Source organism: Sinocyclocheilus grahami, unplaced genomic scaffold, assembly GCF_001515645.1.
Source record: "Sinocyclocheilus grahami isolate Dianchi unplaced genomic scaffold, SAMN03320097.WGS_v1.1 scaffold54.1, whole genome shotgun sequence".
Taxonomy (NCBI): domain Eukaryota; kingdom Metazoa; phylum Chordata; class Actinopteri; order Cypriniformes; family Cyprinidae; genus Sinocyclocheilus; species Sinocyclocheilus grahami.
The window spans coordinates 6,852,126-6,867,357 of record NW_015505233.1 but is presented as its reverse complement, the minus strand read 5'-3'; the positions used below and the strand labels follow the sequence as shown (position 1 = coordinate 6,867,357).

The 15,232-nt window shown below is 37.8% G+C and overlaps 1 protein-coding gene across 1 annotated transcript in view; it reads right to left on the bottom strand.

The window, feature by feature from the left end:
* Positions 1-306: 306 nt before the first annotated feature.
* The window catches only part of LOC107583667 (potassium voltage-gated channel subfamily H member 1), a gene marked incomplete at its 3' end in the record, with an annotated part of 37,139 nt that continues 22,213 nt past the window's right edge, over positions 307-15,232 (bottom strand). Inside the window, exons 10-12 of the mRNA XM_016269950.1 lie at positions 8,835-9,034; positions 6,143-6,395; positions 307-503 (exon numbers count right to left, since the gene is read on the bottom strand). Coding sequence (XP_016125436.1) covers positions 307-503; positions 6,143-6,395; positions 8,835-9,034 — 650 coding nt within the window. The remainder of the gene's footprint in view (positions 504-6,142; positions 6,396-8,834; positions 9,035-15,232) is intronic.

The following is a 15,232-nucleotide window of genomic DNA, read 5'->3' as shown; positions in this document are numbered from 1 at the left end:
TATCAGTATTTCAATACTTAAAGCTTAAACTGCTTAAATCATCTGGATTTACTCTGATTTTCACTATATGTGGTGATGTATGTGAGCATGTTGATCAATAGCTTTAGGAGCTGTATTTATAATTTCCCACGAGTTCAGCATGCTACAATCTATTTCCAGCTGTGCTCATGCTGTGTTGTGAAGTTTGAATGTAGTAACCTGTTAATGTGGGTGCTGTGAAATTCTGCTTACATGAAATGTGGTTTGACATGGGCCAGCGGAAAATGAAAGAGTACTGAAAGAGAACGGCAGACGGCATTCACTCACCCTTTTGCGCAGGTTGTACGTAAGCAGGAGGTTTCGTGAGAAGTGGTTGAAGAAGGCGGTGTAGAACTCTAGGACTTTCTGAAGCGCGTCCCGTTTGATCACATGCAGGTCACAGTATGTTAGCGCTCTCACATTAGCACATGCCTGAGCTAGCGTCACCTCCTTCCAGAACACGTCCCCAAACACATCACCTTTACCTGAGGAGAAACACAGACACTTTCGTATTCACATAAACAGGCCTGATTGGTACATTTATTGAGGACCATGACTGTCTATTATATGTGACACTGTAGACTGAAGTAATGGCTGCTGAAAATTCAGCTTTGCCATCACAGGAATAAATTACAATATGTCGTAGGGTATGCCTTTAGGGCCAAGGGAGGTGATAGGAAGGCATAGGCGTAAACCAGGATAATCCAAAGAGTTTTTTTTTTATTAGTCCAAGTAGCAAGATTTGGGGGTGATATCTACAAATAAGTGAGCAAAAAAAATTTTTTACAAACACTTTACCCAGCGTACACTTGTTCTATCTTATGAAGAACAAAGTAAATTTGCTTAAACAGCATAAATGTAACATTCAGTTTAACTCACTGACCCCTCTTTCTCCAAAAGGCTAAGAAGGACTGGCTTAAATACTCTAAACTCACGCCAGAATAGGAACTGGACTAAACCAACTCTGTAGCCAGATAGCATAAAGAAAAAAAAACAAATAACAAAAAAAACGTTGATCTCATGTTTAAAGAAGAACAGGACATCTATTGAAACAGAAAATAAACAGATATAGAAAATGCAATTAATAAGAATAACAGTTAGGAATGTTTTCTTATTCAGTACATTTGTCTAAAGAACACACCTGGGGGAAAAAAACAAAAAAACAATTGGTTCATTCCAGCCCTTTAAAGGCACAATAAGTAAGTTTTTTTTTTTAAATATCCAAAAACCACTAGAACAGTGTTATATATTTTGCTGACTTGTGTACTTACATTATCCCAAATGTTTCTAAGAATGTTTAAATCCAGAGAAATAAGCAATTTTAACTAGTGACACGGAGCGTGTCTATAGTGTCATTGTGTCGCCTGCCAGTGACGTCATAACCCCTCGATTTCTGTTGTGTGATTTAATAGACCGGTGACGCCCGCACAGAGTAGCATTATAAGAGAACTTTCAAATGTATCTAGTATGATAAAACAGCGCTGCTTTTTTTCCCCACATACTCACGACCGGAAGGAACGGAAGTGCTCGACTGTGGCATAATAAAAGCTCCTCTACTTTCGAGCCGTGTGTCACGCTCGTTCAGCAGCCTCGTTTCGCTTCGACGGCTTTCAGCCTCACCCTGCTTCATTCTACTATGTTAATAAATCATTAGCTCATCCATGAACATGATTTCTGCCTGAGTCCCATCGGATTGCATCGGCTGTGGGGATGAAGACAACAACTCCCATGATTCCACACTCAGTCACGGCGTCATCAAATTACGCCTTTGCCTCTTTGTTTATTTTGAATACGTGCCCTCTAGCAGCGAAAATTACATATTGTGCCTTTAAATGTGCGACCTTGAAAGCACCTTGATTTCCCTTTGGGAAATCCCCGATCCAACCCGGACGTGAACGGCAGCGTCTAAGCCATGGTAGACGATAAAGACGATCGTCTTTACTCATCAAACTTACAAATAAACGGTATAGTAACAAAACAAATGTGTTATGTCCTTATTTAATGAAAACGAACTGGTAAATGAAGCGTGTTGTGATGTTCATTGATATGTGGACCTATCACCGAAGATACCCCACAGCGTCTTCATACCCCAGTTAATGCCATCTTACTGAAACAACATGACGAATGCTAAAGACAATTAAACTTTTTGAAATACAAACTGTGTTATTGTCCGAGGGCGGAAATAATAGATGTAAATCATGTAATAACTGTATATCACAGACCAGGTCTCATGCATCTCATCGTCACACAATAGAAAACAGTTATTTTATATTCTAGTATTATTTCACAGTATTACTGTTTTTACTTTATTTTTGATGCAGCCTTAGCGAGCATGAGAGTGTATTATGACTTGTTTTCAATTAATATAATTCCATTTTCAGTTGTTTCAAGAATAAATTATGTTATATTAATTTATGTCTTATTTTCTAACACTCATGCTAGATTTTTTTTGCTACATTTTGCAGCAAAAAATACTGCAAATGATCTCTCTGTTTTGTCTTTCCTCTCTGTCTCAGATTACAGTAGACAGATCATGTGTACTGATTTTATTGGTGTGAAATTCAACTTGTGTAAAACACCACTAACACATGTCAGATCAGAAGATTCAAGCAGTTGAAAGAACTGTTAAAAATTTATTCACAGTAATATCCTGGCAAAAACATTTTCAATATAGCTGCCAGCAGCGATTACCGGGGTTCAAGCGCTTTAGGCATTTAAGCGCAAAAGGAAAAAGACATTACATATTATTTAGCAAGCCTGTAACCACCTAAATCAATTATTAAAAAAGCATTTTTGGCAAATCCAGGTGATTTACCATAGAAATAGGATGTTTTTAGACGTTTATGACTGTTATAGCGCCAGCTGTGGTCCGATCTCTCTGAAACTTGCATGCTTGTTTAGAATCACCTGTCGCATGTGCTCAGCGGGTTTCGTTAAGTTTTGAGTTTTCGTTTAGGCTTTACAGGCTTTTGGGTATATTTGGACAGGCCCCTTTTCTAAAGGACCCCGTTATAGCTTCCCAAAGGGTAAATTTCAACATGTTTTTGATCATTATTGGCCTAGAGAGTCCTGAGAATTGCACTGCAGTGTTTTTTTCCAGACTGAGCGCAAAACCTTGGACTAGTTCACAAAAGTAGGTTTTCACATCTTCTCAATCATTTACAAAACGGTTTGATTGACAGCAGTGGTTCTAGAGGCAAAGTTGTTCGGAACGAGGAGGTCTATCATTCAATACGAATATCGTGTGTATGTGCGGAAAACCGCTCAATGTACAATAGTTTATGCCCTCAAAAAATGCGATACCGCCCCCCAGTGGCCGATTTATTTCAAGTTTCTCACAGACCTTTGGGGCCATTTAGTTTTTTCCCTCTTATAGCGCCAATCTCCGCAATTTTTTCCTGTGACCTAAGTCATAAGTGTGACATAAGTGTTCTGCATTTGGCGAAGCTATCTCATTCCGTTCAGGAGTTATAGGCATTTTACTAAAAGTGGCCCTGCCCCCTTCGAATGTTTTGGCGTCCCTTTGCCACGGTGAGTCGAAAGTTCAACTTTTTTGATAATTATTGATATTCACTCTCCAGAGAATCTTTCTGCACTGGTTTGGTTCTGATCGGGCGAAAAACCTAGGACTAGTTCACAAAAGTACGTTTTGCAAAAAATGCTAAATACAGGCCGATTGGGGCGAGCCTCGGTCACATTGTAGGCGGTGTGAGTACTACCATACCTCCATGTTTCAAGTCTCTACGACTTACGGTTTGGTCTGCACAAATCAGTTTTACGTGGAAATCGCTCATCCGTGACCATTCTAGCAATTACAATAGGGTTATGACTGGTTAACTCACTTAGGGTATAACTCTACATACTGTATCATAAGCGTGTCTGACAGATGAAAAATGATGATGAAGAGACATATTCCCTCAATCCATTACTGATATCAACAAATGCACAAAAGTCTTGTCCATCCATCTCCATCTGCTCACATCTAGGATGAAGAGGGTTACAGAGCCAAAATGTCCACTCAGATAAATTATTTATGGTTCTTCTGCGTCTCAGTAAATTTTTTTAGAATACAGATTCTGCAAACGGAGAGAGATATTTTAGCACCTCACAGTTTCAATGAATGATTGATTGTCTTGGGCTGAGCTCAGTATCAGTTTTGTAGTTGTAGTTTAAACTGATTTTTAAGGAGTAATAAACACCCAAAACAAGGGCACTGTCACTGTATTCTGTTCGTTGTACTTTTAAGTGAGAGTAAATGAAAAGAGAGAGTCCATAATATGTGTAGTAGAGCAGCAGTGTCATTATAGATCTACAGGGCACTGCGTACTGACCTCTGACCCAAAGTTTCGCTCAATCCACCCACTCAAGATACAAGTGGTCAGATCGATAAACCTTTTTATTCTGTCTTCATAGTCTGACCTGTGTGTGTGTGTGTGTGTGTGTGTGTTCTAATTTTAGAAGCAAGAGAGAACATTTGTGGCCTTTCAGACTGATCCTAAATCAGTTTAACAGCCGTGGCAGAGAGCCAAATTTAGCAAAGCATCGTTAGTTTGTCAACAGAGAAAAATAGGCCATTAGATGCTCAGCTCTGTGGCTTCACGAGGCGAAGCAGCCTAATCTTTTTTGAGTTGTGAGACAGACAGATGTTAGAAATGACAGATGCTACAGTACATCATGGGCTGTATACATACATGAGTCGCATATGTCTGACCTAAGATCAATGTTTGCCTTATTTTTTTTTTTAGGGATGTCTGGTCGATACTGAAAAAAATAATGAAATAATACTCGTATAAACAGTAACAGCAGGCAGGACAATGAAATCAGAAATGTATCAAAATATGAGATATATGCATTAGGGCTCACAGTATACAGTATAATATATCATTAATGTAAATTAAATAATTATATGGGTAAGAAAAAGATAAAGCCACTCAATCCACATTCATTCATTCATTCATTCACCCATTCGTGTATTTCATTCATTCATTCATTCATTCTTTATTAAAGACTATTTACTGGAATAATTATGTCTCAGGAAAAACTAATAAATACTACACATCTAATTTCATTATTGTAGTATTTGCAACTATTTCTTATGTAGTTTTTTCTATATAATAAATAAATAATATTTGCTATTGTTTTTTGCTGTAATATTAAAATTGGTATTCTTAGGGGAAGGTTTTCATTTGAATTAATGAATGAGACAATATGCAGCCAACACAAGAGAATATTACATCATTTATAGCATTATGACATTTTTATCTGTTTCACTAAGAAAATATAATAAAAAAAAAAATAGGCACTTAATGCTGTGGTATAAACTTTCATAGTTCAATGTTCTGCAGAGATTTTTTTAACATAATATAAAAGATGTCTACAGCAAGCAAGCTGGAAGGCTTCTAACTCAATTATTGCCAGAAAAGGATGAACTCATACTTAGAGAAGATCTTAAAAACGTCTTATATCATACTTTAGTAAAATTACTTTTCAAATATCATTTTATTGTTACTTTTTATCATCAGCTTAGGCCATATTTTGCATAATTTAACATGTTTTATGCTCAAAATTTCAACTTTTTCCTCTTCACTTTTTATTTTATTATTGTTCTCTGAATGTTTTACGCACAGAGGAAGAGAAAGAGTTGGACACATTGATCAAAGAGGATACAGGGTGCGGGATGTGGGAATAAACAAAAGGGAGAGGGATAGCACAGTGCGGAGGAGTGGGTGTGACAGCCTATATGTCAGTCAAGATATATGATCACATAGAAGCTCTGTGGGTGCACATAATCCTCCCATTGGGAACTAAACCCAAGACAGAGGGATGCTGTCTTCATGTCAGTGAGTCTGTAGAGGAAATTCGTTTTGAATACAGTAACAGCTGAAGCAGAATTAAGCCCTGTGGTGTCAAAATTAGAGCTGTTCAAAATCAAGAAGTCCAAATTCTTAGTGGATAAACTGTCGAACAGCTTGCACCACTGTTAAAAATGTAGCAAATAAAAAACTATTTGACCTCACTAATCTAGTCAGCTGTTGGACAGCAACTCAGCCATCATGATCCATACCTAGTCAATACTCATTAATTCAGATCCAGATCTATTTCTCTGTCTCTGTTTTCCTCTTACCCAGAATGGCGACCACCTCATCGTCTTGGATGACCTCCAGTGACCCTGACACCACAAAACAGAGGCTGTCCACGCTCTCGCCCGCATGGTAGATAAGATCGCCTGGAGCGCAGTGGATGGTCTGGAACTCCATGGCCAAAGCCCGCAAACAGCCGTCACTGGCTAAACGGAAAGCAGGATGTTCCTTGAAAACCTTCCTGTTCAGGTGCACACATATATCAGCACGCATGTCTTTAGGACAGATCTGCAAAACCTGTAATGGGAGAGAGAAATAACAGATATAAGTGGTAATTCTGCTGCAACTTCATTTGATTTAAAGGGGTCATGTCATGACCACATTTTCCTTGATCTTTTGAGATAAAAGAGCTTGATGTACTATGGAAACATACTGTAAATTTCATACATACAAATGGCAACAAGCAAGAGACTAGATTATAAACACTAAACAACAGCCTCACTTCAATATCTAATTTAGCAATTTCAGTCACACTATATTTTAAGGTCTAATTCTTGCTATTAACAAACCATTAACTATGACTTTTGCCTAAATAAACTCATAATTTGTATTATTATTATTAATAGTAAGGTAGTTATTAAGTTTAGGTATTGGGTAGAATTAGGGATGTAGAATATGGTCATGCAGAATATGTGCTTTAAGGCCAATTTACACCACACCGACAAACGCCAATAGACTAGTCTGTCAGAGTTTGTTGGATCAGTGTGTTACCTCTGTTGCCGTTTGTTGGCGTTGGTTGGAGTATGTTTTCACCCGACTGAACATGCTTAATCGGCGTTTGTTGGGTCGTGGAATGTCTGAGCAGTGTGAAATGATTTTCCAAAAAACGACAACAAACTCTCGTCGTAAACAACATAATCTGATGTGGCCACGAGCCGTTGACATGATGATGCACATATTTCACTCAAAGCAAGCTTCAACCATGGCCTCTTTCGTTTTATTCGCTGTCTTTCAGGCGAAGAATGACACGCAAAGACATTAATAACAGTACAATTTTTATTGTGGCTACAGGATCATCCATTTCTTCCCCCGTCAGACTTCCCTGGTATTATACTATCGACACCGGACGCGAGCGAAGCGACACGGCAAAATACAATGAGGTTCTATTGATTATAATCACTGACGCTGTCTACACTGGATGCGGCGCGATGTGACAACTGTTGCCTCCGGTGTAGACAGTGTTACTTGACTCTCTTTGACTCAAAGTTTGTCTGTGTTTGTTGGGGCAGTGTGAACATGACAGTTATTTTTCATAAAATTCTAAATCCAACAGCCAACTTGAGCCAACTTGTTTGTTGGCGTTTGTCTTTGCGGTGTGAATTGGCCTTTATATGTACCAATAAACAGCTAATATGTTATTAATAGGCATGCTAATAAGCAACTAGTTAATAGTGAGAATTGGCCCCTATACTAAAGTGTGACTACAATTTCCTGGCTGCATACATAAAATTCAATCAAATCTGTTAGAATGTCAAAATTAGAACCTAGTTAAGTCATGAAACTCTAGACAGGCTAAGTCTTTTACATGCAATCTGCTATCAATCACATCCTTTACTACATGGCACAAGCTGATTGGCCTCTGCTGAGTCTGCAGCCAATGAGACTGCTCAACCTTTAAGTAGCCTAGTTCAGTGTTCGCAGTATGATGGTCCTGTCAGAATTCCTCTGAATCCCTCCACCTCCCCCAGCTCCACCTGTCTAGATCTACTATGGGATTTATGTATGCCTATCAAGCAATAGCTGCAAATGTTACACACTTGCAGCAGCATGTCTGTTTATCTATTAGCAGTTGCAAATCCGTAAACATTGTCATATCCATTAACGTACTAAAATATAAGTGAGTTCTCATGATTGAAATGGTTAGATTCAAGTTCAACTTCAACTTTCAGCTGTTTTAAATGAATTGCTTTGATGGAAAATCCCTTATTTTGGATTATTTTTAGTAGCCAGGCAATGATTAGATTCTTTATTTTAATAATACTAATTAATTAATTGTACTAAGTTAGCTATATTAATTGTACTAAATTAGCATTGACAGCCCCAATTATTATTATTTTCTATTATTAAAAATTAGCATTTTTCTTTTTTATAACTCCTGTCTAACACCATACAAATTTCTGTTTACTGTCATGCCAGTGAAGCATACTGGGAGGCCGACACAGAGAGACAGAGGTACAGGACTCGTGTGCCGGTGTGCATGTGTGCATCTAAGCGCATTAGCGTGTGACATGTCCCCGAGCTGCCATTCCCAGCAGCCCCTCACTTTTCCAGAGCATCTCCCTTTCTGCATGTGGTTGTCACGGAGACATGGAAGTTGGTTCTGGGGAGAACAGTGTGAGCTTGTGTGATGAGACGGTTAAATCACGAGAGTGAAAGAGAGAGAGAGAAGGAGACAGCTGGAACATTCTGACAATGTCCGCCCAACGGGGACTTCATATCCACAGAGTCATGCTGTTCCCCTCCTGCGGTTTGCGTATAAACGACAGGACGAGTCTAAACACACAGCGTGAGAAAGCATCTTGCTAAAAAATCACACTAATGTTTAAAAATACTTAGCCAGACACACTCACACAAACATTTCAGAGCAAGAGTGAATAACCACACACACACACACACACACAAGGGTGTCCAGAGTTGCATACTGGGTAATGGGAGTTGGACATACAGGGTGTTCACCTTTTCGGTGTCAATACCATGGGACATGGACCACGTGGAGGCGATATAATCCATAACCCTCTCGCTCAGGCCTTTGGGCACCTGGTACAGCTTGAGGAAGTCCCTCACGCTGTTCAGCATCTCATGGTAGCGGTTTGTGTTCGCATACATCTGCTGGAAGATAGTTGTCACGTTACCGAAGATGGTGGCGTAGAGGAGAGCTGTAGGAAAGATAAAGAAAGGCAGAAAGAAACTTTGGATTAAATGACACAGAAGAACAGAACAATTTAAATAAATCACAAAAAGTTAATTATATACAGTATATAAAATTATGTTCAAAAATGTAAGACTAAATTAAATATTTAAAATACTTAAATGTAAAAATATATATTAAATTTGTTTTAATTGCAAATTTATTTAATTGCATTTATTTAATTAAAGAGTATCATTTATTCATGCAAATAGAAAAAAAATAAACTAGTAAGTAAATGAAAGAATCCCAGTATCCCAGAAGAACATTTTTTATTTCTATAGATGGATATAAATATTGGAGTTAGTAAGTGACAGTAAAGACATGTTACAAATGTTTTTTTGTTTCAAATTAATGATATTTTTTTAACTTTCTATTCATCGAAAATCCTGGAAAAATGCATTGCAGTTTCCACAAAAATGTTATGCTGCACAAGTTTTTTCAACATTGATAATAAGAAGAAATGCTTCTTGAGCACCAAACCAGCATATTAGAATGATTTCTGAAGAATCATGTGACACTGAAAACTAGGCTGCTGAAAATTCAGCTTTGCCATCATAGAAGTAATTACATTATTAAACATACTAAAAAAGAAAACAGTATGAAAAATGTTATTTCATAAGTTACCAGCTCCAAAACAGAGAGACAGATATGACGATAATAAAAAAGTGAATTGTAAATGAGTGAAAGCACAGGACAGAAAGAAGAAGATTCAATAAAGGCGAGTGATTGTCTCTTTTAAACTGATTTAGCCGGCCTGTAATGGCTTTGCACACAGGAGAAAATCTAATTACGCATGTATGGACTCTAGGTGTGTGTGTGTGTGTGTGTGAATCCCCTCCTAAATACCTTCAGATAAGAATTATGAGCTGCCATTACTCTACATTCATATCTGTCTCATGAACACAAGAAACATTGCCCTTGCCAAGATATATTAAAGGGATAGTTCACATATAAAAGTTCTGTCGTCATGTACTCACCCTCATGTTTTTCCAAACCTGTATGCTGTTATTTTTGTCTGTACAACAGTTTGTAGTGACCATGTCTGTCTGTGGTGCATATGATTCACGCTCTACTATCTACTCGGTCACTTCTTGAAGTTTTGTGTGAGAAAAAGAAAGTCATTATTTCAGTCTGATAATCCTTCTCTCCAATAAACTATTAACTCAAGAGCTAATCAGTTTGATACATGAATGAATTGTTCAGCCTATGAACTGGATCAACTGACTCAAAAGAACTATTCATTCACAAATCGAACTGATTTGGTTCTAGAGTTTTGCTCACTGACTCAATGACTGGTTATATTTATAGTGTTTTTGGTTTTGTTTTGTTTTTCTTGAGAGGTCACTATGTAACAAAAAGATCTGTGTGAAGATTCTTTAAAATACTCTTTTGTGTACTGCAGAAAAAAATAAGAGCATACAGGTTTTGATTGGCATGAGGGTTAGTAAACTATGGCAGAATTTTCATTGTTGGGTGAACTTCCTTGAACTAAAAATGCTTAAATTTGAGCAAACAAATCATTTCTGTCATTTATCTCTTTAAATAATAATTTAAATAGCACTGTCATTTAAAGTTCGTGCACACTTCCAGGTGCCGATGTTAATAAAAAAAGATCAAAGCTTCTCAGTATTTGTCATCTACCCAGCTACAGTTTTCTAGTACCCCAGCTATTATTATTAGTGTAAGAGTCTTGTGTGTGAGATGGCGGTGATGTACAGATATGCAGTGTGACAGTCTTTGCTGATCTGGGGACAGATTTGGCTCCAGGGTGACAAGAACATGGAACGGAGCTGACAGAGACTGTCCTACAGAACACATGCACACACACACACAGACACACATCCTAGATGCTCTGACACCACACATAGGACACAGACACGTCCAGATGTATCAATGTGTGAGGTCACAGGGTGGGCGTTTGTTCACCCAGCAAACTTTAACTGCTTTCACAGTTCAACATGAACTGTCCCGTCGAATCAAACACACACACTCACATCTGTTTTTCATTACAGAGGAGGGCGAATGTTCATTAACAAATGAACAAATAAGTGAGCCAGGCAGCTCATTACACACCCTCCCCTTGCATTAACACAGCTGATGTACACTCTTTAATCATGCAAGTGTGACAGAGAGAGAGAGAGTGTGTGTTAGTATTTCTTGAGTGTGTCATTAGTTTGTTCTTTGAGATTGCATGGATTGTCTAGGCAGCTCTTGACAGGAATGAGCTGATCTATAGTTCATATCACATGATTGAATTATACTGATGTTTTCAAATGCTGAAGTCTTCTGAAACCGTAACAGAGCTTTAATAACAAAAAATGTCACATCACTGGAATCAGACCATTGACTGAGAACCAGATCAGTTCAAATCTGTTTTTAACTGAGTCAACCAAATCATTGAGAAGATTTGACTCAAACGAATGTTTCAATCACAAATTGGACATGGCTACTTCTGTAATAAAAGCTCATCAATATGGAAATATTATCTAAGTGAATAATGAATTCAATTTGGACTTTTTATGAAACTTTTATGGTGTTTTGTTATTTTAAAGCTTGATAGCCATAGTCTTCATTCATTTTCCTTATTATGAAAAGAATGTTCAGGCTATTCTTCACAAATTCCTTTTGTGCTTCATGGTTTTTGGAACAACATGAGGGGTGAGTAAATGATGACAGAATTTTAAGGGGTCATGAACTGAGATATCAAAATTTCAATTATAAGAGGTCATTTGAAATATAAGAGGTCATTTTACTATTAAAACATACTGTAAGTTTCAGAACTCAAAGCTTTCTTGTTAGTCTAAAAACAGCTTATATTGAAGCCAATCTGCCAAAACGACAGCTTGTGGAATGTGCCACTTTTTAATGTAATAGTGTGGCTAAACTCCACCTCCGCAGAAGAAGATCAATGCTTGCTTCGACATTGCTGCCTGTTTAGCCCCGCCCACCAGTTTGTGCACGTAAATAACAAGAGATTTCAAACGATAGATGACTCCAAAGACAACCAGATGCTGTGCAGTGCCAAGTTGTGGAAAAACACAGTCTTTGCATTGCCTTCCTTCTGATCCCAACATTAGGAAAGAGTGGATGAACTTTATTTTTAATGAAGTTCCAGACTGCGTCAATAAGAACTTGGTCCTTTGTTCACTTCATTTTACCGCGGACTCGTTTACAAACAAAGTTTTTCCCGAAAGATTGAAACTAAAAGATGATGCAATGCTGACTATATTGGATTCAATGTCGCAACACACACGTGGGAGTAACTGTTTTTATTTCGTGGTCACTATTGCTTTGTCTGTTATTACAGATCGTTTGATATGTACTGAGTAGTTATGCATTTTAACCTAAATCACAGCAGCATCCATCTATGAAGGATGTAGGCTGTCAAACATACACAACAGTAAGCCAATAATAGCAGTGGGCGTTTACTTCAGAATCTACAATCTGCCGAGCCTATGCAAACAGAGCATTCTGATGAAGGGGGTTAAAAACAGAACAGAAAATAGCCTATTACTTAAATTCTGATGTTTTTTTATGTAAATATCTTGATAACATTGTAAGTGGACATCAGAGAACAGTACAAAGTAATAAAAAAGGCAGATCATGACCCCTTTAAGGTTTACAGTGAAGAGGGATTTTTTTACTGTTTATTATCTTTTGCAGATCTCAAGTCACTTTTCTACATAACCCTTAAAAGTAAACATTTTTGTAATCTTTCACTATGACAGAGAAAAATGTGATTGAATATGTTACTGGACACTAAATTGCTCACTAAAACTTTGTGACTGACACACTGAAATTCATCCATCCACCCTCTAGCCGTTTCTCAATATGCGTTCTTCTCTGTACTTGTGTTCTTGTGGACTTGTGAAACGTCATCGGTCGTTGCCCAAGTACTGTTCCAATTCAAAGTTCACATCTAGCCAAGTACAGTTCAAATCCCCGGATGTGTTCTTGCTCCGCCCCTTTTATCAAGGATGCATCCAGAGGTGACTTGTGCGAACTTGAGGCAGCCAGGTATCCCAGAATGCATTTCGTACCAACCAGCGAGCGTTAATGGCGTAGGAGAAAACCTGCATAATTGTCAAAATATTACTGTTATTGTGTCATGAAATGCAGTTCTAAGAATATTTCAGGCGAGAATGTAGTTGTTTAAAACTTAAATCTGCGGTTTATTTATAAAGATAGCGCCTATTTGAAAATTTGCTTCGCCGATTATGGAGACGTAGCTCCACGCGATCACCGGGTGTTCAGTGCTCATGTGTCCGCCGAGAGCAGCCTCACCTCAGCTAGTTCTTCTGACATTTACCGCTGGCTCTGATGTTTCTGTAGTGGTTAAACATGAGGTAAAATTAGTTTAGGTAAATCTAACAGGCAATCTTTGGTCTCATGAATCTATTATTTCTTCCAGGTCATATCGTTTTGGCTGAGCACAAAGTTATGTTTAATAAATTATTTATTTATTAATCGTAATACAACGCTGACTTTGTTGCATACATTTGACCGAATTGTTTGCTTTTTTCTTTATTTCCTATTACATAAGTCTCTTATAGAGTTGTGCTTGTCATATTTCATTTTATTATAGGCTATAAAGTGAAGATAATCAGAGTATATGTGCACATATTACCTAAACCGCATATTAATATGTTTTATATTTTTTAAATGAAAACGAATGAAAATTATATTTTGAAGAAAACGACAAGGCAGTGGTGCTTGATATAATTTCGTTTTATTGTAATGCGTGTATTTGTTGCATGAACCACATTTTTGTGCGCCTATTAATATTTTAAACGAAACAGAAAAGAGGCAATGCTGTTTGATATAATATTTAGTTTCACTGTAATGTATGTACGTACCTGAACTACATTTTTGTGGCTATTAATATGTTTAAATGAAAACGAAAAGAGGCAGTGATGTTTGAGATCATATTTTGTCGTATTGTATACATGCAGTATAGATAACTGGAGTAGCCAAGGCGAGCTGACAGACATTATCAAGTACACTGCTGTTCCATTCGCAGAATTACCGGACTACCGGAACTACTGAGGATGCAAGTCCGAACTTTGCGTACTTGGTATTGAGAAACGGCTTCTGCTTCTCTCTTTCACACTCTCATTTACTGTTCCCCTTAGCACAGCTAAAGCTGAGGTTTCATGAACTTAACATCTTTTCTAAAAATAGTCACATTTGGGTTATTCTGTTCCTCCTGAAGTGCACAACAACTCAAACGAGGAAACGGCATATCGAGCATGTGATTTAGAGTGGAAACAATGGCACAGAACCACATTGATCTTACTTGCGTTCATATAGGAGCCTTAAATCCACCAAACAACATGCTCATTCTGTGTGCTCTGTTTAAAACATGCAAGTTCAAGTCAATAGAAGAGGAGCAAAAATCAGCACTAAACCCCAAGGGGACTGTCCTGAGACGGTACTGTAAAGCAGGACTCATTAGTGAAAACGTATAAATTTTTCACAAAGTTTTGTAGATCTGATATTTGCACACCTGCTCCGTTCATTAGAAAAGTGCTGCAGCAATTGTCTTGACGTGACACATTTACAACACTGTTTCGGTAAAAGACGCGCACATCACACCGTCTGCTTGAGCTGGGCTGCTGCCAGAGATGGAGAGAGAGAATGAGCGGTAGAGCAAAGAAAAACATGGGGTGGAGGAGATAAGCCTGTGTTAGTGTAATTTGATTAGAGCAGGTGATTAATTGTACTGCCAGCATAATACTTAGGCTCTTCCCTCCATCTCTCCCCTCGATTTCTCTTTATCACCCCTTTGCTTTGCCAATACAGTATAAAGCATTTCAAATGAGTTCAAATTGTGAAAACTTACTCCTGACAATAACAAACATTTATATTATATTCAAGTAAATCATATCAGAATCTAAAAGTCATGATCTCTCAAATGAACTCTTTAGGAAACAACAATCCTTGAATGTAAGAAATAGAATAGAGTTAAAGATTGTTAAAGTTGAGGTTTTAGGCTTTGGTTTTGTTTAAATGAAATGCTGCATCCAGCACGTGCCATGACATACAGCATGTGTCATATTTTCAGTCAGCTGCACACAGTCATCAACACTAATGTGACACTGTTTTGGCAATGTAAAGTCAGCTACAGATGACTAAATGGATAGAAACAGATCATAGAAAAGACCAG